At 42.7% G+C, this 22695-nt stretch overlaps 2 protein-coding genes across 11 annotated transcripts in view; one reads left to right on the plus strand and one right to left on the minus strand.

Annotated features, from left to right (window-relative positions):
* NIM1K (NIM1 serine/threonine protein kinase) overlaps window positions 1–1900 on the plus strand; it is a 61245-nt gene extending 59345 nt beyond the window's left edge. For all 3 annotated transcript variants that reach the window (XM_053295850.1, XM_053295849.1, XM_053295851.1), the window contains exon 4: window positions 1039–1900. In XM_053295850.1, the coding sequence (XP_053151825.1) occupies window positions 1039–1788 (750 nt within the window). In that variant the 3' untranslated portion in view covers window positions 1789–1900. The remainder of the gene's footprint in view (window positions 1–1038) is intronic.
* Window positions 1901–5597: 3697 nt separating this feature from the next.
* The window catches only part of HMGCS1 (3-hydroxy-3-methylglutaryl-CoA synthase 1), a 31206-nt gene continuing 14108 nt past the window's right edge, over window positions 5598–22695 (minus strand). For all 8 annotated transcript variants that reach the window (XM_053295841.1, XM_053295847.1, XM_053295846.1 and 5 more), the window contains 8 exons: window positions 20959–21084; window positions 20282–20446; window positions 18655–18823; window positions 16115–16285; window positions 14666–14772; window positions 12255–12380; window positions 9341–9504; window positions 5598–7650 (listed from right to left, as the gene is read on the minus strand). In XM_053295841.1, coding sequence (XP_053151816.1) covers window positions 7558–7650; window positions 9341–9504; window positions 12255–12380; window positions 14666–14772; window positions 16115–16285; window positions 18655–18823; window positions 20282–20446; window positions 20959–21084 — 1121 coding nt within the window. In that variant the 3' untranslated portion in view covers window positions 5598–7557. The remainder of the gene's footprint in view (window positions 7651–9340; window positions 9505–12254; window positions 12381–14665; window positions 14773–16114; window positions 16286–18654; window positions 18824–20281; window positions 20447–20958; window positions 21085–22695) is intronic.

Consider the following 22695-nt stretch of genomic DNA (forward strand, 5'->3'; position numbering starts at 1 on the left):
TTCAGAAAAAGCTCTGTTGCAAGACAGCTTTTGAGGAGGGACTCAAGAAGGAGGCAAGCTCATTCCTAGAGAGACGGCTCTTCCAGAGGGCAGAAAAATGTGGGATCTACAAAGCTCCTGCACGTGCCACATTCCATCTTACTCCCAGCCAACATGTTCATGCAGGCTTCCACACTCCTTATCCTCTGACCACACACCAAGCAGGGACCCCATGCACTTTTCACAGCACCACCTGCTGGCCAACTCTTGCAATCCAAGACAAAACTCCCATGGCTTGTGTGACTTCTAGGGAAAGGGACAGGTCCTTCTTGGATTAATAAGAGCTGGTTGGCAGGTGGTGCTACGACCATCGCGCAAAGTCATTGCATGGTGTGTGGCCAGAGGATAAGATTGTGCTAGGAAGGAGTGTAGAAGCCTACACAAACATGTGGACTATAAGATGTTTGTTTATTGTTGAATTTATATACCGCCTTTCATTAAAAACAACCCCAAGGCGGTTTACAAAAGTTAAAAAACATACAATAAAAATGACAATTAAAATATTAAGCTAAAAATATAAAACAAATCTAATTTAAAAACTACAAAATACAAGCATAAAAACTATAAATGGGTAAAAACACATAGAAGCAGCAATAGAAAAAGTCATGTAAAAGCCTGGGTAAAAAGCCAAGATTTAAGAAGCTTTCTAAAAACTGTGATGGAGTCCGAGGAGCAAATGGCCACTGGGGGCAGCAACAGAGAAGGCCCTGTCCCGAGTGTACGACAGCTGATCGTTTATAGCTTGCACGGGAGCTTTATTGTTGTCTGGAAGAGGCCAGTGGGGTGGGGGTGGGTGGGTGGGTGGGAGAGGTTGCTTGCACATAGGAAACAGCATGATAGGAGGCAAAGAGATTGGGATAGGGAAAAGAGATGGAGGTTGACGGGAGAGAGGGGGTACAAGAGATGTAAGGGAATGCACGGGGGTGTGTGCATGGGCATGCAGTAAACCGAGCAGCCTATTTCAATTCCAATAATTTGTTTTGCTTTTTGGTTGTGTAGCACGAGAGCCACATCATTCACCGGGACCTGAAAGCCGAAAATGTTCTTTACACCAGTAACACTTGTGTGAAAGTGGGAGATTTTGGATTTAGCACATTAAGCAAAAAAGAAGAAACACTGAACACTTTCTGCGGCTCTCCTCCTTATGCTGCCCCAGAGCTCTTCAGGGACGAAAGCTATGTGGGAGTTTATGTGGACATCTGGGCACTGGGGATTCTTCTCTATTTTATGACTACGGGGATGATGCCCTTTCGTGCAGATACAGTGGCCAAATTAAAGAAGTGCATTCTTGAGGGGGCATACATGTTGCCACCGTTCCTGTCAGAACCTTGCCAGAAACTTATTCGGGGCGTCCTTCAACCAGTACCGTCAGAACGGTATTCTATCGAGTACATTATGAGCAGTGAATGGATGAAGGGAGTACAATATCCCACGCCCTTGGAGCCATTTAAACTGGATCCAAAGTACTTGTCCGAGAATGGAACGCTAAGAGAGGAAGAAGCCGAGGTGAAAAAAATCCTGAACAACTTGGGGATCATGGAGGAGCACATTCATAATAACCGTGGGAGAGATTCTCACAGCTCAATAACTGGCATCTACAGAATTATTTTGCACAGAGTACAAAAGAAAAGGGCCATGGAGACGGTTCCTATCATCAGTGCACCAGAGCCCAAAGAGCAAGAGTCAAAGAAAGACCAGTCTACCTATCGGGGCCTCAAACACTCATCTAAGCTCTGTTTGATTTTATGAACTAGGTGGCTAACTGGTATTCAGCAAACCTAGGAGGACTCCTTGGATTGGTGCCCGTCAACTCTTACTCTTAGCATTTTTGTAATTTTGAAATAAACAGTTATGGCCTTAAGACTTCTCATGCGTGATTACCACTCGGAAGATGAGTATCTAAGAGAGGAGAGCTGGTCTTGTGGTAGCAAGCATGACTTGTCCCCATAGCTAAGCAGGGTCTGCCCTGGTTGCATATGAATGGGAGACTTGATGTGTGAGCACTGCAAGATATTCCCCTTAGGGGATGGAGCCGCTCTGGGAAGAGCAAAAGGTTCCAAGTTCCCTTCCTGGCTTCTCCAAGATGGGGCTGAGAGAGATTCCTGCCTGCATACTTGGAGAGGCCACTGCCAATCTGTGAAGACAATACTGAGCTAGATAGACCAATGGTCTGATTCAGTATATGGCAGCTTCCTATGTTCCTACAGAGGCTGTTCACATGAGCAGCCCTAGCTGGGTAGGGCTGCTCATAGCTGGAATTATGGCTGATCCCAGCACTGCCTCTCCAGGTACCCCAGGTTTTTACCTGGGCTTTTACCCAAGTAGAAGGGTGCAAGCGCGCCCTTCTACCCAGGTACCTGGCCGTATATCTGCTCAGGCTGCAGGCAGCCCAAGCAGACACAGAGCCAGGTGCCTAGAGTGCCCGGATTGAGAGGAAATTCCTCACTGCGCCACACTCCTCGCACAGTGCATTTAGGGATATCTGCAGGCCGAGCAACATTTTCCCGGTCTCCAGAATACTGTGCTGCCAAGAGCGGGTCGTGTGGGTGCATGAGCCACATGGCCCACAAAGATGGAGGGCAAGGTAGAAGCGCTCCTGCTTCTCCCCCTGCCTGGCACATAGCTAGCTGTGCGAGTCTGTTGTCTTACTGCAAAGAACTTGGGCATAGAGAGAGGGTGACCATAAATGGAACTGAAGGTGTAATCTTAAACACTCGGCTGACCGTGTGCAAGTGTAGGTTAGCCCTTTAAATCACGTGTATGCAAGTTGTGTAAGTTTCACAAGTGCAAAAATTGTATAAATGGTGTGACATGATTAAGCCCATTATTTCCATTGGGGTTACTCTTATTGCCACTCTTGCACAACTTACACAGTTTGCATACATGTTGCATTGCTGGGCTGACAGACCCTTGCACGGTATATCAACCACTGAATAATTTTAATGGATTTACTCCCTTACTAGGGAATATCAGTGAATATCAGTATTTTATTGCTTAAAATTGTATGTTAGGCTGTTCTCTTCTTGGAAATGTCTATACATTTCAGTATGATGTGTTTCAAGTGTTCATTTTTAAGCTTTAATTCTTCCCTGCCCTACCAGAAGCAGAAATAGTGGGCATCAGCTGGGGATACCTCTGGCTATGTACAGACAAACAGAGATGGTTGTGTAGCTCTGTCATTGTCTGTAGTACATACAGTAAGTTCATTTTCACCGATCTAGCATTGTGACTAGTCTAATTGCTTTTGGAGATTTCTGCAATGTTTCAAGTAGTACCTGAAGAAAAAGGTGAAGCTAGTTGACACTGCTGTGGCTACAACACATATAACATTGTTGTTAGCAGGCACCTACTGGACAAACTGCTCTCTTCAAGCCACCTGGTGCAGTACAGGAACTGTTCTTAAGTACATGAAAGGCGAACTACACATGCATCCCTTTAAAGAGCAGCAGAAAAATAAGGAAGGACGACCTATCCAAAACCATGCTCTTCAAAAATGTGTTAATGTTTTGCTGAGAACTGAAATTGAATCGTCCGTTCCACCACTCTATTGAAGAGTTTTTGTTGAAAAATTCTCGGAACATTTTGCCTAGCAAAAACGATGAGAATGACATACATACAAATCCATATAAGGCTCCTTGAGACGTGAGCAGTGGGTTGAAGGGGAAGGAAGCCTCACCCCTGCCACGTCACTCATGGGTCCAATGGTACTTTTCTGAAGTGGGGAAAGCCCTCTCTGCGATGGGCGGGGGGTGGACCCATGACTCTGAGGGATTGAGCCACTTAGACTACTAATCCCTTTGCCTTCAATAGAGCTCTTGGGTGGTAGCTTGGGCAACAGCTGTATCCTCCCTTCTACAGCACACACATGCAGGAAAGAGGGCCCAGGAGACAAGATAGGCACGTGCACACACATGGAGCAGGGGAAGGAGGCAAACCCATGGTGATAGAGAAGGCATTCATCAGTGTGCAGGGTTGGGGTGTGGTTATTGGTTCTCCTCCAGTCCACTTAAGAGCTGTAGTGAACACTGCATACAGTGGCGGACATGTAGTGCAGCTTAATACAGGTAGACGTGCTGCTGCAGACTCACAGTGAAGCACAGGCAGTCTTGTGCCTTTGCACCACAGTGCAAATACTTCCATTAGTGCTAGTAAAGTCAGAAAGATGGTGCTGACAGTCAACCAACAGCTTTCCGGTCTGACAACTGCTTCTGAAGAAAAGTGTGCCGTTGAGTTGATGTTGACTCCTGTGGTTTTTCTGTGGATACAGGAGTAGTTTACCATTGCCATCTCCTGTGCAGCACAAGATGATGCCTTTCAGCATCCTTCGATATTGCTGCTGCCCGATATAGGCGTTTCCCATAGTTTGGGAAACTTGCCAGCGGGCACTTGAACCGGCAACCTCTGGCTTGCTAGTTGTGCAGGCACGCTAATCAAAGTGTTTTCTGCATGCTGGCACTTCACTGCAAGCCTGCAGCAGTGCAAGTGGATTGGCACCACCTGCATTATGCTGGGCTGGATGGGGACCACTGGATGTCAGCTTAATGTACTGAAGTTCATTGATGGCAGTAGACTTAACTATACTTGCCTCTGTGCTGGATTGTTCCATCTTCTCTGACAACAGTAAACAGCAAGGAAGGGAAACAAAATCAATGTACACAAGATGCAATTAGAGACCAAGGATTTGTCACCATTTTGTCAGTACTGTTTTCCTGCAGACTGCTAGTCATTTCCCAAAACCTGGGTTAAGAACAGCCCTGCTGGATGGGGCCCAAGGCCTATCTAGTCCAGCATCCTGTTTCACACAGTGGCCCACCAAGATAGGTTCCGAATTTGTCATAAAATTTGTTCTTTAAAACTGGTGATGCTTTAAGCATGACAAATTAGCTACATAACACAGCCAGAGTTGAAGGGACTAAAGTGCATAAGGTTCCTAGTTTTAGATTCCTCTTAGGACAAGCAAAACTTAACCATGTAAATTGCTCCCCAGAAGAGGCCTATAAGCTACATGTTGTGAAAAGGAAGAGAGAGAGAGCCTAAGAGAGAAGCAGCTTTATTAGTGACTGGAGATGTTTGAAATGTATCAGAATCAACAGGAAATCACCACAGTCACCTTTCCTTCATTAAATGCTATAGACTAGGCAAATTCAGGGAACAATTCACTAATGTGGGACTTCTGCATACAGGCGGAGTTAAAGTTTTGCAGGCTTTGCTCATGGTGCAAGTTTGAAGGACAATTCTGAGCTCTCTAAAATGTGCCTAGAAGCTCTTAGTTTATACATATTGAGATTTAGCTTCAAAGCAAGAAGACCCACACACTGCCTCTGTGGTTATCTTTAAAGAAGAAAGATGCTGAGGCCCACCCTGCATAGAAGCATCATTCTCTCCCCCACCATCCCCCATTTCAGTAGTGTGGAGCCTGAATATGAAAAACCGTTTGAGTGCAACGTGACATCTCATCTGCTTAACTAGATCCACCATCTGGAATGCCTGAAGCCAGTTCTTCAAGGTCAGACACGGGAGTCCTTGGGATACAAAGCATGGACTACACCAAACACGGGTAGCTCAAATAGCTTAAAGTTTATTTCACAAGGCATCTGCCTCATTGTTTGTGAGGTTTATAAAGGTTAACTTTCGCGCCATGGTTCCTGGCCTGTCCCATTGCCTGCAATGGACTCGATACACTTCCAACATGTGTACAAAATACCAAGATTGTACCCTACATCTCTTTTGCCACAGTACCTAGACCATTTGTTCTCACCAATTCATGTTAAGTCCAAACATTTCAGTCAACACACTGTACAGATGTAGATTATGGATCTTTAGTCAGTGACAGCAGTTTTTGTTTTTTGTTTTGAAAAAAACAACAGATGCTACATTATGCCCAAACCCTGCAATTTGTAACTTTGCACGATATGTACTAATTATGCCACTCTTATTAGACAACTTTTATAACATCTCACAGCAAAATAAAAACAAGACGAACTGCAGAAGTTTAGTAAAATGCAATGTATTTTACAAGCCAGGAGCTTTCTTTCCCTTTAGTTCCAGTTCATTCAGGCCCACCCAACTGGGCCAGTGGTCTCCCCCAGGAGGTCCTGTAGACATACTACTTCTTTGAATGAAGTTGAAGTTGCACACTGCAGTGACCGAAGCACTTACTCTGAAGAATGGCTATGATTACCGGTGGGGCTGTTCTATCACACACCTACACAATTTAGGGGCTGAATATGACCAGCCTGCTATATACTGTGCCTGCCAGTTGCTTGACAACCCCTCTGCTTTGCAATCCCAGGCAGGAAGCCAACAAAGGAGGTTTATCAAGCCCCTGGCAAGCCACCATACACAACTGGTGGGCAGCATCCAGCTTAGTGAGTCACAAGTTGTGCAGGTCTATTCGACAGGAAGTGACACGAGGACTGCAGCCTTTGAATCTTCCTACAGAAGCCTACGTGGGAGTTTTAAATAAGTAGCATGAAAGATGGAGCTCCATACATTAGTTCAGAGCCACAGCTATTGAAGAACGCCACATACGCGCGCGCACACACAAAACAGCTTTAAAGGAGCAAAAGGTTCAGGATCAATCCATGTTCTTGGGATGAGAGTTTGAGAAGCTCTGCATTATTTGGAAGCAGATTATGCAAAGCTTGCTCTCAAGTAACCTTTATAAAAGATAACACGAGAGAGGTTCAGAGGAATTAGTTTCGTATTTCTAAGATGCAGAGCAGCCATCTTTTCAATGTTTTGCTAGGAAGAATTCTATGAAAAAGGAACTGTTCACTCCCCAAACTATATGCTTCTCAGCTTTACTAGCACTGCAAAATTGTGTTGAGGGTGGTGTGGGAGAGAAAGGAGATTTTTGTCTTTAAAAAATGATATGAACACACACAGTTTGAAACTAGATTGATAATCACAGACCTCTAAACTCTCTGGACCAGTTTGACCTAATAATGGAAAAGCTCTCTCAAATTCATAGCACCTTAAAAACCAAGTGAATCGCACCCTCTTTGAAGGGTGGGATAAGGCTTATATTTAAGCGACTGGGTGCTTGCCCTGTTAAGGCACACAGGCCCCTAACATTTAAGACAAAAGTGACTCACAAACAGCTGTAGGTCACATCAATTTATCTTAATGGCTTTATAAAGCCTAGTTTTTAAAAGAGAATTGCAGAGGTCTCTATTAACAAAAGGAGTGAGGCGAGAAGGTGGGGCAGGAGAGAACACAACTGAGGTTTTCCTGAGCCTAAATTAAAGTACCTATTCTTGAACCATATACATATATATTTAAGAACAGTCATTCCCAGAAAGAGCCCTTGGTAATTTTGGTTCCAAGAAACTCATGAGTGTTTAGTGTTATGAAACATGTCAGCAAACCGCATCAAAAGACAGAGCCTCAAAGTTAACAGTTTTCCATGCTCCAACTAAGCAGTACTGTACAGCAGAAAGTGGGTAATAACAGTTAATCCCATGTCCTTCCCCACCCCTCCCTAATCTTTTCCAACTCACACCTCACAGAGGTATCTCAATGCTCCCCATTGGAAAGGGAAACAGCAACTGCTTCAGAGTCTGTTTTCACAGGAATTCTTGGCACTTTCTTGGCAGGGCTGGGAATATGCTACAGGGGCAAAGAGAAGGGGTGGGGGGGAAACAACCAAAGATCAGAACATGTGGTTTAAGCACAACTGCCACTTAATTTACTTGAAGGTTTTTTCCAATTCCTCTCCAAGCAAGTTAGTCATTGCGGGGGAAAGTACTAGACACTCAGTCCAGAAAATTCTCAATTGGAATCCATACTTCACAATAATAGATTCAATTCTGATCAAACTCCAGGAAGAATTTTTCAGAGTTGGATACAACACAGATTAAACAAATTTATAGATCTGTTAAGAATGCTAGTGTCACCGCATATGAAGAATACTGGGTTACAGGTCTTTCAACATTTTCAAATCTGACATTTTGTAATGGTCACCAGCAGAAGAAAAAACCCAAAGATTGTCATGTCCCAAAGCTATACTGTACTGTATTACTGACAGTGGATTATGATTGAGAGGACTTTAAAGAGGACTGGCATAAAGCAACAGGGCAGGGTTAACAACAGGAGAATGAAAATGAGTATCAGGAAAGGCAGATAAGAAAATTTGTGACTACATTTAAAAGAAAACCAATATAAGTTTACAGATGATAGCCGATATCCAGACTAACCTTCCATAGTTAGTGTACTAAGTTTTTCCATTGCGTAAGGGGGAGGGCGACAATTTTTGGCAATCCTCCTTCCCTCTGCAGCCATTTGTGCCGCCTAAAGCCATGTCCCTGAAAGTCAGAGGGACCCTCGGGAGAGTGTTTTGGGAGGCAAAGGAATGGAAGGGGATTACTGAAAATCACTCCTCTCTTGTGAACAGAAAAACATGGTGAGCCCATGGAAGGTTAGTCTGGATGTGGGATGCCGCCAAAAGTGAACAGGATTTATAGGGCAAAACACATTTAATGGTGAAAGTGTGTCTTAGTTAGTCTTAAAAAAAACCATGGTGGCGTTTTCCTGAAGCTTCTAGATACTGGGATAAGATCAGTGAGATTACTTATGAACCTTCAGATTAAAGGCTTGGAAACAAAGGTTTATCTTACTGGGACTGATAAAATACTCATTTGTCAATAGCTGGAAAATTGCAGAGAAGTTTTTTTAGGAACAGTTTGGCAAATTGTGGAAGTGGGGTGAGGGATAAAATTAAAGTGACCTATATTAGGTAAACTCAGGAATATTCAGTTTGGCAATTTATGGATTATTGTTTTGAAAAACAAATTGACATATTCAATACATGTGCTTAATATTCTGCAGCATGTACTGTAACAAACTGAGCAATTTAGCAAAGAACTCTCCCTTCTTTGGGGCTGGTGCATGCCCAATGTTGAAGGGAACCATATACTATATGTGGAGAAGGGAACCAAAATATAGGAGAGTGGGAATTGTCTAGTTTTGTGCATCCTCCACCTCACTGGGATATCCCCATACCTGCATGCACCTTAACCACATAATAAATATGTCAGCACTGATATTAACAGAGCTGAGGCGCAGTAGTTTCCCTTCTTAACCAGGGTATGATGAAACTGGCTTAAAATCCTGGTTAATCAGTAGAACTGCTGAGCTTCAACCATGGTTATGTCAGTGCAAACATTTCCATTAACCATGGTTAAGACAGGAGGGAAAGGGAGCATATGATTCTGCCGTCCATTCTGGTATCTTAATCACAGTTAAGAGAACAGCTACCATTACACCTGTGAAAGCTAAAATGAAAACGCTCAGCACTTACCTCATGAGCATGGTCCAGATGAACAACTTCAACACCTGCTTCCAAAGGTCCATCCCCCAACACAGGGCGACGGGCATATGTTCTTCTGTGTTTTTCATCCACTCGCACCAAGTACCACGTTCCCTCATAGAGCTCATCCACTGAACCTTGTGGGATATAGTTGGCTATAAAAAGATAAAATCCAGAAAACCCTAAATAGATCGTGTATCCCTGATGTTAACAGAGCTTTTTACCTCCCTAAACGCAATCCAAAACGTAAGTACAGAATCATTTAAAAGGTTCTGTTCCTTTCAACTTCAGCAGTTTAAATTCACTGCAAAAGAATTAGTTGCACATCCTGTAAGTGCAAGAAGAAGCATGATCACACCATGCTTCTAGAGTAACAAAAAGGGGAGATTCACTTTGTTCATGGGAAGTTATATGGCTACCCTAGATACAACTTGCACCCCTACTAATAAAGAAAAAACAGGTTGCTTACGTGTTAACAGATAATCTTTTGGTGATCCATGTTCACTCACAAAATGAGGCCTGCACCTGTGTAGTAACCGCTGCGGAAGAATTCTTCAGCTCAAGGTACTCTTGACTCCGCCCATGAGGCACATCTGTTATTTTCAGCGGTTAGAGCTCCCATTGTTCAGTTCCAGAACCGCTGTAAGGGTCGATGAAACGTGGATGGATGAGGACAGGTAAGTTATTATTACTGTGGAAGTATCCTAGTAGTGGGGAAGGCCAGGCAGGTCTTGTGAGTGAACATGGATCACCAAAATATTACCTGTTACAGGTAAGCAACCTGTCTTTAAGGTGATCCATGCTCTTTAAGGTGATCCATGCTCCCTCACAAAATGGGTGATTGGCGAGCTCATCTGAACAGGGACATGGGTGTCACTCTAGCTGAAGATGCTGAATGGGTTTTTGGGATCCATCTAAACAGTGCACTGAGAAACCTCTGAAGGAGGATTCCAATGGGGTGGATTATGAAGACCCATCAATTACTCCAAGTTCTTTGATATTGTCTTATCTGGCACAGATACCAGTCGGGGAGGTCTCTTTAGAAGATTGTCCTTTTTTACTCAAACTTTGTCCTGGTCAGAATTGGTTAGGAAATGCTCAGGTGAGAAATCCACAATGGTTGAAGCATGGGAGGTGCCTGCAACATCCCGTTGTGGGGTTGCCTGTGTTTTCGAAATTGAAGGAGACAAACTTGGGACAAGGATAATCAATATTGGTGTTGATGCCGTCACCATCATCTATATCGAAAGCAGAGCACTATAAGTTGCAGTGGTCGATATTGGGGTCGGGGTTGAAGCTGTATCTGATATCAATAATGACGCCAACCAAGGAGAAACTTGTGTCCTTTGAAGATCTGTTTGAAAGACTTGAACATCAGAGGGCAAGGGAGTATAGGGAGATTTCCCAAAACCCTACTAGTCTGGTGGCTATAGGCCACCTCCAGTCTCAAGAGGTAAGATGCTTCTGAATACCAGTTGCAAGGAAGCAACAGCAGGAGGGAGGCATGCTCTCACCTCTTGCTTGTGAGTTTCCCAGAGGCATCTGGTGGACCACTGTGAGAGACAGGATGCTGGACTAGATAGGCCTTGGGCCTGATCCAGCTGGGCTGTTCTAAACCCACCGGTGTCATAGCCAGCATGGTAGGTGATTTTGATGACGTGGAATGAAGACTATCCCTCGATGCTGGGTTGGATGCCGATGTCGAGATACATCTGTGCTTCCACCCTGAGCGGTTAGGAGAATAATCCCTCTGGTGCTTCAATTTTTAATGGCGTCGGTGATGCCTGTCTTTACTGACATCTTCGAGCCTTTTAAACATCAAGTGCTCTTTCTCTGAGTGGTGGGTCTGAGATTCTCCCCTTGGTGAAAACTCCGTCAAACTCAATCCAGAGGGTCAACTATCAACCATCAACAGAGATGTCAAAATTGAAGGCATTGGTGACAACAGCATTGGTGCTGGAGGTCTTTACATGTTTTCATAGAAAGCCACTCTAAGTCGGAGTTCCCTGCTTTTTTTTGTTTTGAGAATGACAAACAAATCTTGCAGGCTCTAACATTATGATGCACCCAAACAAATTAAACACTGATCGTGCCTATCTGAGGAGGGAAGAGCCTCTATAAGAAACACATTTAAAAAAAGTTTTTAAACTGTCCAATAGTACCAGTCCGTATTGTGATCCAAAAGAGAAACGTTAAACTGTCTGAGTCTAACAACCGTGGTAAAAGTATACTGACAATTCTCTCACAGGAACTGAGTTTGATAGAGGAGCAAATCCTTCACGAGGTGAATACTGTGGGGGTCATGAAGGAACTGAGCACAGGTGTTCTAACCACCGAAAATAACTGATGCACCTCGTGGGTGGAGTCAAGAGCGCGTTGAGGACCTGAAGAATTGTTCCGCAGGAAACATTTTGCGCAGAGCCCATTATGTAAAGGAACATGGATCACCTTAAAAATGACCATGTTATGCTAGAAGTGTGGAAACAAGAAGCATAACACATTAGTGCTTTTTTGTACTAGTGCAGTACTTATGCAAAACACTAAATGCTCAAGTACACCATGTGGTTCTTCAGCTAAAGACCTGAGAAGTTAAGAGAACTGCAAGGCCAGGGAATTATTTAAACAGAAGCTCTTATTTGGCAACTGATGAAATGGCTTTGTCCCTTGAATCTGGACTGATTTATTCAAATTCTACTATCCAAGCTATAATAACCTAGATGGCTATAACATTCTTCCTGATAACTAGGGGCTTATTTATAAGCAGAACTCATTTTAAAGAGACAGTGAGAAAGAAAGAAAGCTTTAGGATCCTCTTTATAATCCATTTCTGGTTAACAACAGTCCTATCCGAACTTATGGTAGACCTCTGTTGAACTTATCCCTAGACTCCCACCACCCCACTCACCTAAGTGATGAGTCTCCTGTCTAAGCATCATGTTTTCTGCAAACACTTCTGGCGAGATGCACTTCCTTGAATCAAGCCTTGCTTTCAGATCAGACAGGCTTGCAGTTATTTTATCCAAAGATGAGCCTGCAATACAAAGCAAAGTTAATTATGTTTTCTAGAAAGCACTCCTATGGTTTAGTGCAAAAAATACACAAACAGCTAGACATTTAGGCATAGAGGATAACAGCTGTGAAAAACAGCATCTTGATTTTCTACTATTACTATGAGAGCAAAGGAAGAGGATTCTTCTTCCATCAAGCCCCTGTTGTGATGCAGCTAACTTAAGGTAGCTGTACTTGTAAAAGAGCCACCCAATGTCACAGCATGGAAGTAACTTGCCTAGGGAGCAAGAGGTTTCTGGTTCAAATCCTTGCTGGTATGTTTCCCAGACTATAGGAAACACCTATAGCAGACAGCAACAATATAGGAAGATGCTGAAAGGCATCATCTCATACTGTGTGGGAGATAGCAATGGTAAACCCCTCCTGTATTCTACCAAAGATACCCACATGGCTCTGTGGTCGCTAGGAGTCAACACCAACTCGATGGCACAACTTTACTTTTTACTTTACTCGTAAAAGCTTGAGAACTTTGCACCAGAACATAGTAGACCCAATCCTAAAAACAAGTGCATCTGTGTCAAAATGGCTGACAAGCAATGTTGTTACAGTGTTATTTATTATAAATAAATTTTTATATATACCACCTTTTATAATACTCATCCCAAGGCAGTATATTAGTGGTTCAGCAAAATGCAACACCAGTATCACAGGCAACACACCAATACAGATATATCAGACCTGTGTACAAAGTATTCACCAGTAGGATGCCTCACACCAAGTTACAGCCTTCATATTACATTTAGGTCTAAAGAGATAACTTCCTCTATTTTTAAAATTATGCTTAGGCAAGCATATGCATCACTTAGAAACCCATGTTTCTGTGCACTTGGCGGCAAAAAACCTAGAAACTTAGTTCTATACAGTCAATGAGCACTGGTGCCAAGGGTGGTATTTTTCCTCTGCTTGAACAGGTGGTGATGCTCCCTTATTTCACTGTTTCTGTGAGTACCTGGCCATACATACCCTCTCAAATGTACAACAGTAGTCATAAACAGAGTTATCTGTGCCCAATGCTATGGGGGATGAGGGTGGAAATCAAGATTCTACAATATGGGACGCAAAATTCTGCAAAATGCATAATGAAGCAGATTTGTATGTATTTGTTCATTCTTGGTAATTTATTCTATGTTTTGCTTAGTATGGGAGAGGAGTTGGAAAATCCAACCTCCTGGTCAATAGAAACTGTATTCAGTCATCTCTTGGTTTCTGAGAATTCACCAGGCATGTACATGATGTATGGCACTAGGGATGTGCAGAACATTTCGACTCAAAACAAGCCATTTCGAGTGTTTCAAGCTCGAAACAAAACACCCTCTAAATAAAGGGCCCGTTTCAAGTTTGGAGTGGAACCACCACATTTCAACATTCCAAGCGAAGGTTTTGGAGGCCTGTTTTTCCCTTGCTGATTGCCAGAAAACGACTGCCTTCTGATCTCCTTGATTTGTATGACAACAAACCAAAAAAGTGCTGTCATGGGCAACTGTGCCCCCATTGGCTTAGGGGGAGGGAGGGGGGGACACAAAAGGAGGGAATTTCAAAATGTATTTAAAAGGGACTGGGAGAGAATCCTTATACTGTGCCCCTCTTGAAAATGATACATCAGGAGGAGAGGAGGAAGAAATTAAGGAAGGTTTGATTTTTCCTTTTTCAGCACCGAGTATAATATGCTATTATATGAGTATAATAGTATCCTATGGGGGTTTGGGGGAAGGTTACACATTCGTTAAAAATTGCTCACTTGCCCATTTCTTTTGTGGATTGGGTGGTAGGTAGCACCCATCATGCCCTAGCACCCAACCCACTTTGGTGTCCCTAGGAGCTACCCATGGGGAACAATGGGGTGTTTTCTGTTTCCCCATTGTTCCCTATGGCTGAAACACTAAAAAAAAATTGAGTTTATTTCATTAAAACAGCCAGTTTGACCACTGTTCCAGCAAAACGTTTTGGCTGTTTTCCGTTTCCTTTCAAGCTTGAAGCAAAATGCAATATCAGTTTCGTGCAAATCCCTAGTATGCACAAATACACTTCAAAGCTTATCTATCTACAGGGGCCAGATGCTTTAACTAATAATAAAAAAGTGAAATCCAAGAATCTCAGATTGTTGAGTTCTGCAGTTTTTCCTGCGGTCACAATTATTGCTAAGGGTTTCTTCAGCCTGTACGTACTCCCACTGGCTATATGCTACCAGCGAGGGAGAGGCTGCTAACAGATATGGCTGTGTGTATGAAGACTTAGTAATTAACTCACCAGGGGTTGCGTCTTGGCTAACTTTGATAGAGTAGAGGGTAGCAGCAAACCCAGAACCATAAGAAAAGATCCCAATCCTCTGCCCTGCCAGTTGCTGAGGAGAGTACCTGCGCACCAGAGGACAAAGTGTTAACAAAAAGCACATCAAGACTAAACTCAAGCTCTTGTTTGTAGCTTGACCCTGGCAAAGGGTTCAGATTAGATTAATGCAATTCACAGAACATGGAATGCTCCCATTCACCTTGTTTCTTCACCCTTAATGTCAGCTGTTACTGGTAATGAGCCATCTCTGTACTGTGTTGCCTGCAGGTCCTTTCCCCACTTCCTACTACAAGAACTATTGACAGCAACATGATTATGTTCCAACACATAAGATTTTACATGGAAGCCATTTATTCTGTCTGAGGATAAAATGATTAAACTCCAGATCTCCTATTTCCTACAGCTGCAAAGTCTAAATGTCGCCGTCACTGAAGCAAACTGCCACATTTAGGCAGTAAAAAACAAAGTTATGGTACAAAGTGGCCTTGCTATGAGGGACACGGACAATGGTAAAATGATTGTGCTAGCCATAATTTATTTGAGGTTGCCAAAGCTGCAGCACTATGTTTTATGAAAGACACACCTATAATAGAGGCACAGCTGCAGTCACATAAGCATGTGGATGACACAGATCAGTAGCCTTGGTTGCTGCAGTCGATGGGAAGAGTCACCACTCTAGCCCTTTTCAGAGCTGCCCCCATGTGTTCAGTGAATGTGTGAGGGTACAGCAAGGTTGCACTTGATGGCCGTAGCCCTCCAACACTGATGCGCCTGCTGGCCACGCCCCTTGGACAGCCAGGGTTCAGAGTTTGAAAGGGGTTCTGCTGTGCGTGTTGGAGGGGTGCTCCATGCAGTTTAGAGCCCTGGCAGATCAGGGTTCTAGGTCTCTCACAAACAAACACCAAATGTGTGGCTACCTGGGGGTGTGGCCAGTTGTCACCATTCTGCTCCCGTCACTGGTTCAAGGAACACGTGTCTGTGTGTCTCTATCAAATTAGCTGGCACCTTCATTGCTTGAGAAGTTTGAATCTACAGTTACTCACCTTTATGCTCCCATTTTATTAACATAAATATATGGTAAAGCCTGGAAGGCACAATTGTCACTGTCAGCTGTTTTCTGTGCCATCTTTAGACAGTGCTTATCTTTCATTGTGAAAAAGGACAGAGATTCAAGCCTGCTTGAGAATCACATGCTTTCACACAACAGAGTGCGGAAATCGCAGATAGAGCTAGTGCTGGACACTCTGTATATGCTCAAAGGTACTCTTACTACATCACAAGCAGGTTGTGAGGCTGAGCTTATGTTAAATTAAATAAAGCCCAGCTTCTAAGAATCTAGTAGCTGAATTTGGTCAAAGCATTTAACACGCCTCAAGCCCCAGCTTTACATCTTCACTTCATACTTACTGAGCTAGGAGAGAAGCAAGGCAGCCATAGACTGAAGGTGTGTACATATTCCCATTCTGATTGGATACAAGCAAAGAAGCTTGGGTTTTTTGGTTGAAAAGCTCAGCACTGGCTTTCATAAAAGCTTTTTCTACATCTCGGTCAAAATAAGTGTCTTCCAGTTTTACATCCCTGAGGTACGAGAGAAAGTTTGTAAGTAATGCTACAGACAGTAAGACAACTTGAGAGATTCTAGACCAGAAAGTTATAGGTTTTCCAGCAACTATTAAAGCTAGATATCTAAAAGTTCCCCAGGTTCTTTTGATGGTACCCAGACTTTTTGCATAGCACAGACCACATTTCTTTCAGCAATGCCATTCAATTTGACATGGCCAATGCATTACATTTATAAATAGATAGATAGATAGATAGGAAATCAAAATCAAATAAATAAAATGTTAGCTTTGACTTTGAGAGTAACATACTGTAAAAATTCCATTAATCCATTCCCATTCACTACCCATATTTCATTTTCCTAATACATCTGCAAGTGCCACAAAACACTTTTCCTCTTTTGCACAGACTAACATGACTACTCCCTCTTTTTAAAATTTTATTCAACATATTTATGTACCACCTTTCATCAAATTTCTTTCAACAAATTTCTCAGGGTGGTTTACGAAGCACAAATCAATCACAACATCATTAAAACAGCAGTACAATTAACACACTAAAAGCTGGAGGAATAAGATCTTCAGCCAGCACCAAAGAAAGAGAAGTGCAGGTGCCAGGCATGCCTCTTTGGGGAAGCAGCTTCACAAATGTGGTGCCACAACTGAAATGGCCCTCTCCAATGATGACCCACATCCGATCAGATGGCAGAGGCACCCAAAATGAGGGCTCTAAAGACTATCTTAGAATAAGGCAGGTTGATTTAGGAACAGGTGGTCAGTTACTCCAGTCCCAAACCATGTAGAGCATCAGAACCTTTAATTGTGCTCAAAAGCCAATGAAGGTCTTTAAGCACTGGTGAGATATGTCCCCACTGCCTGGTCCCAGTTAGCACCATACAGGCTCCAATTTAAACGTATTGCAGTTTCAAAAAAGTCTTCAAAGACAGCCCTGCAAACAATGCATTCAACTAGTCAATTCTAAGAATTACCAGGGCATGGGTAACTGTGGTCACTTTATCCTTGTACAGGACAGGCTGCAGTTTAGAAGACACTCTGTGCCACCAAGGACACTTGGACCTCCAGTGACAAAGCTGGACCTAGAAGCACCCTCAAACTATGAACCTGCTCCTTTTAGGGGAATGCAGACCCCCTCCAAAACAGGCTGAACACTATCAACTGAAATATTAGGCGATTCTCTAGTCCTCTGGAATATTAGCTTTATTTTCTTTTGAATTTTCCCAGCTCTTATCTTCAGCTGTTTATATTTATATGCCGCCCTTCACCCTAAGACCCCAGGGCAGTTAACAACAAGGTAAAAACAATTAAATAAGAACATAAACAGAACAAATACAGCTAATAATTAAAAAAATAGCAAGGGAGAGCTCATTGGCCACAAGCCTGAATAAAAAGGGCTGTCTTCACTTTCCTCCTGAAGGCTGGGGGAGAGAGAGCCATGCAGATCTCAGCTGAGAGAGTGTTCCACAGCCTGGGGGCAATGGGGCAATAACTGAGAAGGCCCTGTCCCACGTGCTCAACAAACACAGAACAGAGAGCCTCTGAAGAGGCCATCGCGCGCGCGCGCGTGTGTGTGTGTGAAGCTTCCCTTAGTATTCAAGCTATCTCCTTCCAGATTGTCTATCATAGACAGACAGTATAACTATAAATGCACTTTTAAACCATTTGTTTCTTCCACTACAAGTTTCCCAAGTCATCTTTGAATAGGTGGAATCCTATCAAACTATGTCTCAAGTAACTGTCAGAAAGTTTAAAAAACTATATAATACTATATAATGAAAAAACTATATAATACAGGTGGATCTTGCTATGTGTGTATCCAGCACCTGCAGTTTCACGTATCCGTGGTCGGGTAATTGACACCCAATCTTGGCATATGTGGAAAATATCGGCATAAAGGGGGTTAAATTCACGTATCCGTGATCTGAAGATAGCCAGAAATGACCTTGGAGGTAATTTCCAGCCACCATTTTGTGGCCTGTTTAGTTTAAAATGTTTTATTCCGTGAAAAAAGGTAAATTTTCAACTTCTGGGGGGCACTGGATCACTGGAGGCCCATGGAGCATGGCAGGGCACTTTATTTTGCCCTTTTAAAACTGCTTTTGCCATATTATATGCAACTTTTCAGACCCCCGGGAACCTAACCCCTGCAATCCTATAGACTTAGTAACTCAATATTCGCAGTTTCCATATCCGTGGTAATTGCGGAGAACGGAACCCTTGCAAATATCAAGGTAGTGCTGTTTTAAATGATACATAAATCAACAGAAGCTGCTTACTACTGTTAAGAACAGTGTGGAGTGCTACTTCCAGATACTAGTTCCTTGAGCTTTTGTAGTGCTGTTTGCATAGAAGTGTTTGTTTTTTCCTTACCTGAAAGCTTCCAGGCCACTATAGATACCATTTTCTTTTATAGGGGTCTGGTCATTAAGAAAGTCATTCAGCAACAGACGAGCTACAGATTTCTGTACAAGCTTGCAGTACGGAGAGTGGAAGATCATGAAGCCAAAGTCACTCAGAGTGAAATCTTTGTCAGTTCCCTCTGACGGGGAGAGAAAGAGACATACATTTGTAATAAGTTGCCCAAAGCTGCAATCCTATGTATGCATATTTAGAGATAACCTCTATTGTGTTCAATAGCTCTAGCTCCCAAATATACACACAAGCTGCAAATTCGCCACTTTTCAAAAGTGACAACTCTAGATAATTATTGAAAGCAAATTAAATTAAAAAAACCAAAACCTTGCAGAGCGTGACCTGTAAGAACCTAAGGACTGTTTTTACTATTCCCATAGTTGTCATTTACATGCCATTTTGTCAGGTACATCTACTATTAACGCCTTATGCTCATGCTGCTGTGCTGAACCAAGCCTATTCACTAGTAAGCTTCTGCAAAACAAGAAGGTGGTTTAAATTTTTCTGTGTATTTCTTACTTCTAAAACCCATATTAGTTTTGCAGTACAATTGGCAATTTCCCCATAGAATCACAAGAGTTAGGATTCTGCGCTCTGGCCCTTTCCGCAACCCCTGCATCCTCTTATTCTCCTCATCCCCACTCATCTATTGCTGATCTACTCTAAGGACCTACTATGTCCATATTGTTCCATATGCCTGGAGCAGTCTTCTGCAATACAAACTACTTCTCCCAAGTACCACCTAGTTCTGCCTCAATTTACAAAAGCTGATATGTACTTGCTCTTTTATGAAGCTCAAAAGTCATGTACAATATTCCTTGAAGACTACTATTTAAACAAAGCCCTTTCTGAATAATCCAAGTTCATTTTCCTACTGCGCCACTGTTACATGGCTGTGCTTTACTCAATCTGATTATAAACTATTTTAAAACCCACCCCAAAACAAAAAAGGACTTTCATCTCTTGACTATCTAATGCAATGCCTCTTATTACCATCTGTTTGGCCTATGGCTGCAACAGAAGTAAACAAACAAACAAACAAACAAACAGCCTCTTATTACCAAGCTCAGCAGCAGGGAAGCCACTTCAATGTGGTGCAATCTCTGTGAATCATGTGATCATATGGGTGGAGATTATAGCTGGGGAGGTGGGTGGAAAGGGAACCTGAGACACATCTAGACAGGAATTGTAGTATCTGGGAATCCATGTTACAGGATACACTGCATTCTCTCCTTTTGTTAAAGTTAGATTCAGGGACTTCCCTCTTTAAACTACAGTAATTAGAGATAAACTGCAGAAGGTTTAAAACAGGAATGTTATTCCACTTGTTTGCGGGAGGCTTCATTCCCCACTTAGCCAATGCCCAGGAGCCGACAATTTTTCACTAAAGAGATCTGATGCATTGTGCCACACTCCTCCACTCTGTAAAACATCCAACTTCTAAATCTGAAGGTAAGATACTCCAAATGCAAAATACCCACTTTCCTAAATCAATAAGATAAAGCCCAGGGGAAAATGATTTCATTTATAACAGTTTTTTCAAATGGGCGAAAGAGCAAGGAATTTGAGAAAGAACAATACATACCTTTCTGCCACTGAGCACAGATTTTCTTACGATAGACAGTGTAGCAGCGATCTAATGCGCCAAGGTAGCATTGTATGGACAGTTTCCCATCTACCACAGGATATTCAGACACCATATCAGGTTTATAGAAGTCATAGGCATGCTGCATGTGGGTCCCACGCAATCCTAAAGAAAGAAGCCAGACTTGGAGATGATGTAATGTATTCCCCTAATGAGTTGCTCTTCTCATCTTAAAATGCATCCCATGGAATTACAGGTTAACCCAGGAAGTGTGGGAGATGGTGAACAAGAGGACAGTGTTTACAGTTTTGAAGTTCTGGAGAAAGTCAACATATTGCGCATCCAGCAGTACAAAAAACACTTATTTTTAGTATTAATATAAGCCAGTTCTGACAATATCACAGGAGGCTCGTTTGCAGAAAATACTGCTCACATAATCATGAGCAGTGGAAGAGTGAATTCACAGAAGCTCACAGGTACTCTTGCTGATGTCATGCAATGAACTACTTAACAGCTTCTGAAGGGAAGGGGGCAACTAGCACTAGCTTGGTCTTCTGACAAAATTCAAATATATCTAGCTCATGCAGTTATTTGAGCAAGAAAGCCAGCTGCACTGATATCGGAAATGGTAACATGAAGAGAACCTATTCTGTGGTCAGACTAGATAGGAAACTAACCTCTCTCAAAAATCAGAGGGGCATTTGGACCCACAAGCATGGCAACAGCACCAGCTCCTCCAGTTGGCCTGGCATTTCCGGTAGCATACACAGCAATGTCTCCAGCAACCACAAGTGCATAACGTCCTGCAAAACAATAGCAAAGATGGTGAAAAAGTTTCATAAAGACTAGTAGAATTTTTGAGCTGACTTGATTGCTAGCCATTTTAGGCTGCCTGTTATACTTATTTGGAAGTTAGATATGCTGAATTCAGCATTCTATTTATTTAACATATTTATATACCACCCAAAAATGTCGCTGGGCAGTTTCATGTCTCTAGGACTTACTTCTAAAGAGGATTGGGTTGTTAAACTGAGTGGCAAAGAGGACAGTATGACAGTTTTGATCTACAGTGGCCATTAAGTAACATAAACAACACTTAAAGTATGTCCTATATAATTCCAGACATCCCAATATGCAGGTCACTATTATATAGGAGCAGAACAGTGGGTCTTCCCAGACAGCAGCTTTCCCTGGCACTGCTAACACCAGCCAGGTGTTACCAGTGCACCAGCCAGGTGCACAAGGGTAAAGTCTTGGTAGGATAAATAGGATAAGCTTGGGGGATTAAGTGCTACTGTCATGGATTAAAACTTTGAATGATCTCAGAGGGCTTGCTTTGCATCAATCAATGGCCAACACCTTGACTAGGTGTAGAAGTGCAGCAAGCAAACTTGTGTTTAGCAATGAAGTCACACTGTGCACACAGGGGAACTATTTTCATTAATCCTCCTTTTGCTCAGAAACAAGTCCTGAGGGTCGCACAACCCTCAGGGACCTACTTCCAGGTCACAGGGAACACTTCCAGAGGAGCAGGGGGGAAATCAGCAAAAATCATCCTCTCCCTGTGCAGTGCAACTGGGCACTGCTAAACGCTGCAGAGGCAGTTGGCACACTGCACCTACACACTGTCAGTCAAAATGTCAGCCACTATGAGAATCAGAGCAGTTCCTGTATAGCTTGCAAGTTGCAGCATACCAATATTAATACAAATATGCATATGAAAGAAATGTGGGAAATGACAACTTTCCTACAAGTGCTCGATGAGCAAACAATGCATCAAAAATTTGAATCCAGATCTAAAGCCATTTATTTGCCAGACCAAATGGCCCAAATACATTTCTTTCTCCAAATTACAGATTAGCAGTATTAATCCTGTTGATGAAGATAGCTTCCTCTTGTGAAATGGGAACAGTGCAACAAGAATGAGTTGCTACCAAGTCCCACTGAAAACATAAGAAGCTGCCATATACCGAGTCAGACCATTGGACTATCTAGCTCAGTATTGTCTTCACAGTCTGGCAGTGGCTTCTCCAAGGTTGCAGGCAGGAATCTCTCTCAGCCCTATCTTGGAGAAGCCAGGGAGGGAACTTGAAACTTGTTTCATTGCCATCAGTGGAACTAAATCAAGACTATATTTTGCTGGATTGTACTCAATTTATTTATACTAAGATGAAAATGTATGTTCCCTATCTCATCTACTTCTGATGCCTCTAGACTGAAGTGGAATACTGTTTTCTAGACCTTATTACGCAATTCAGAAGGACAAGATTCTATGATCAGATTCAGTGAAGTGTCCCAATTTTGTGCATGGGAATCAACAGTTGGGATGTATAAAGGGAAAAGTCTGCCAAAGTCTTTGTTACCATCACACTAGAAGACTGGTACTGAGGAACCTTTTGCCTATGGCCTTGGCT

This window comes from Hemicordylus capensis, chromosome 2 (genome assembly GCF_027244095.1).
Source record: "Hemicordylus capensis ecotype Gifberg chromosome 2, rHemCap1.1.pri, whole genome shotgun sequence".
Classification (NCBI taxonomy): Eukaryota; Metazoa; Chordata; class Lepidosauria; order Squamata; family Cordylidae; genus Hemicordylus; species Hemicordylus capensis.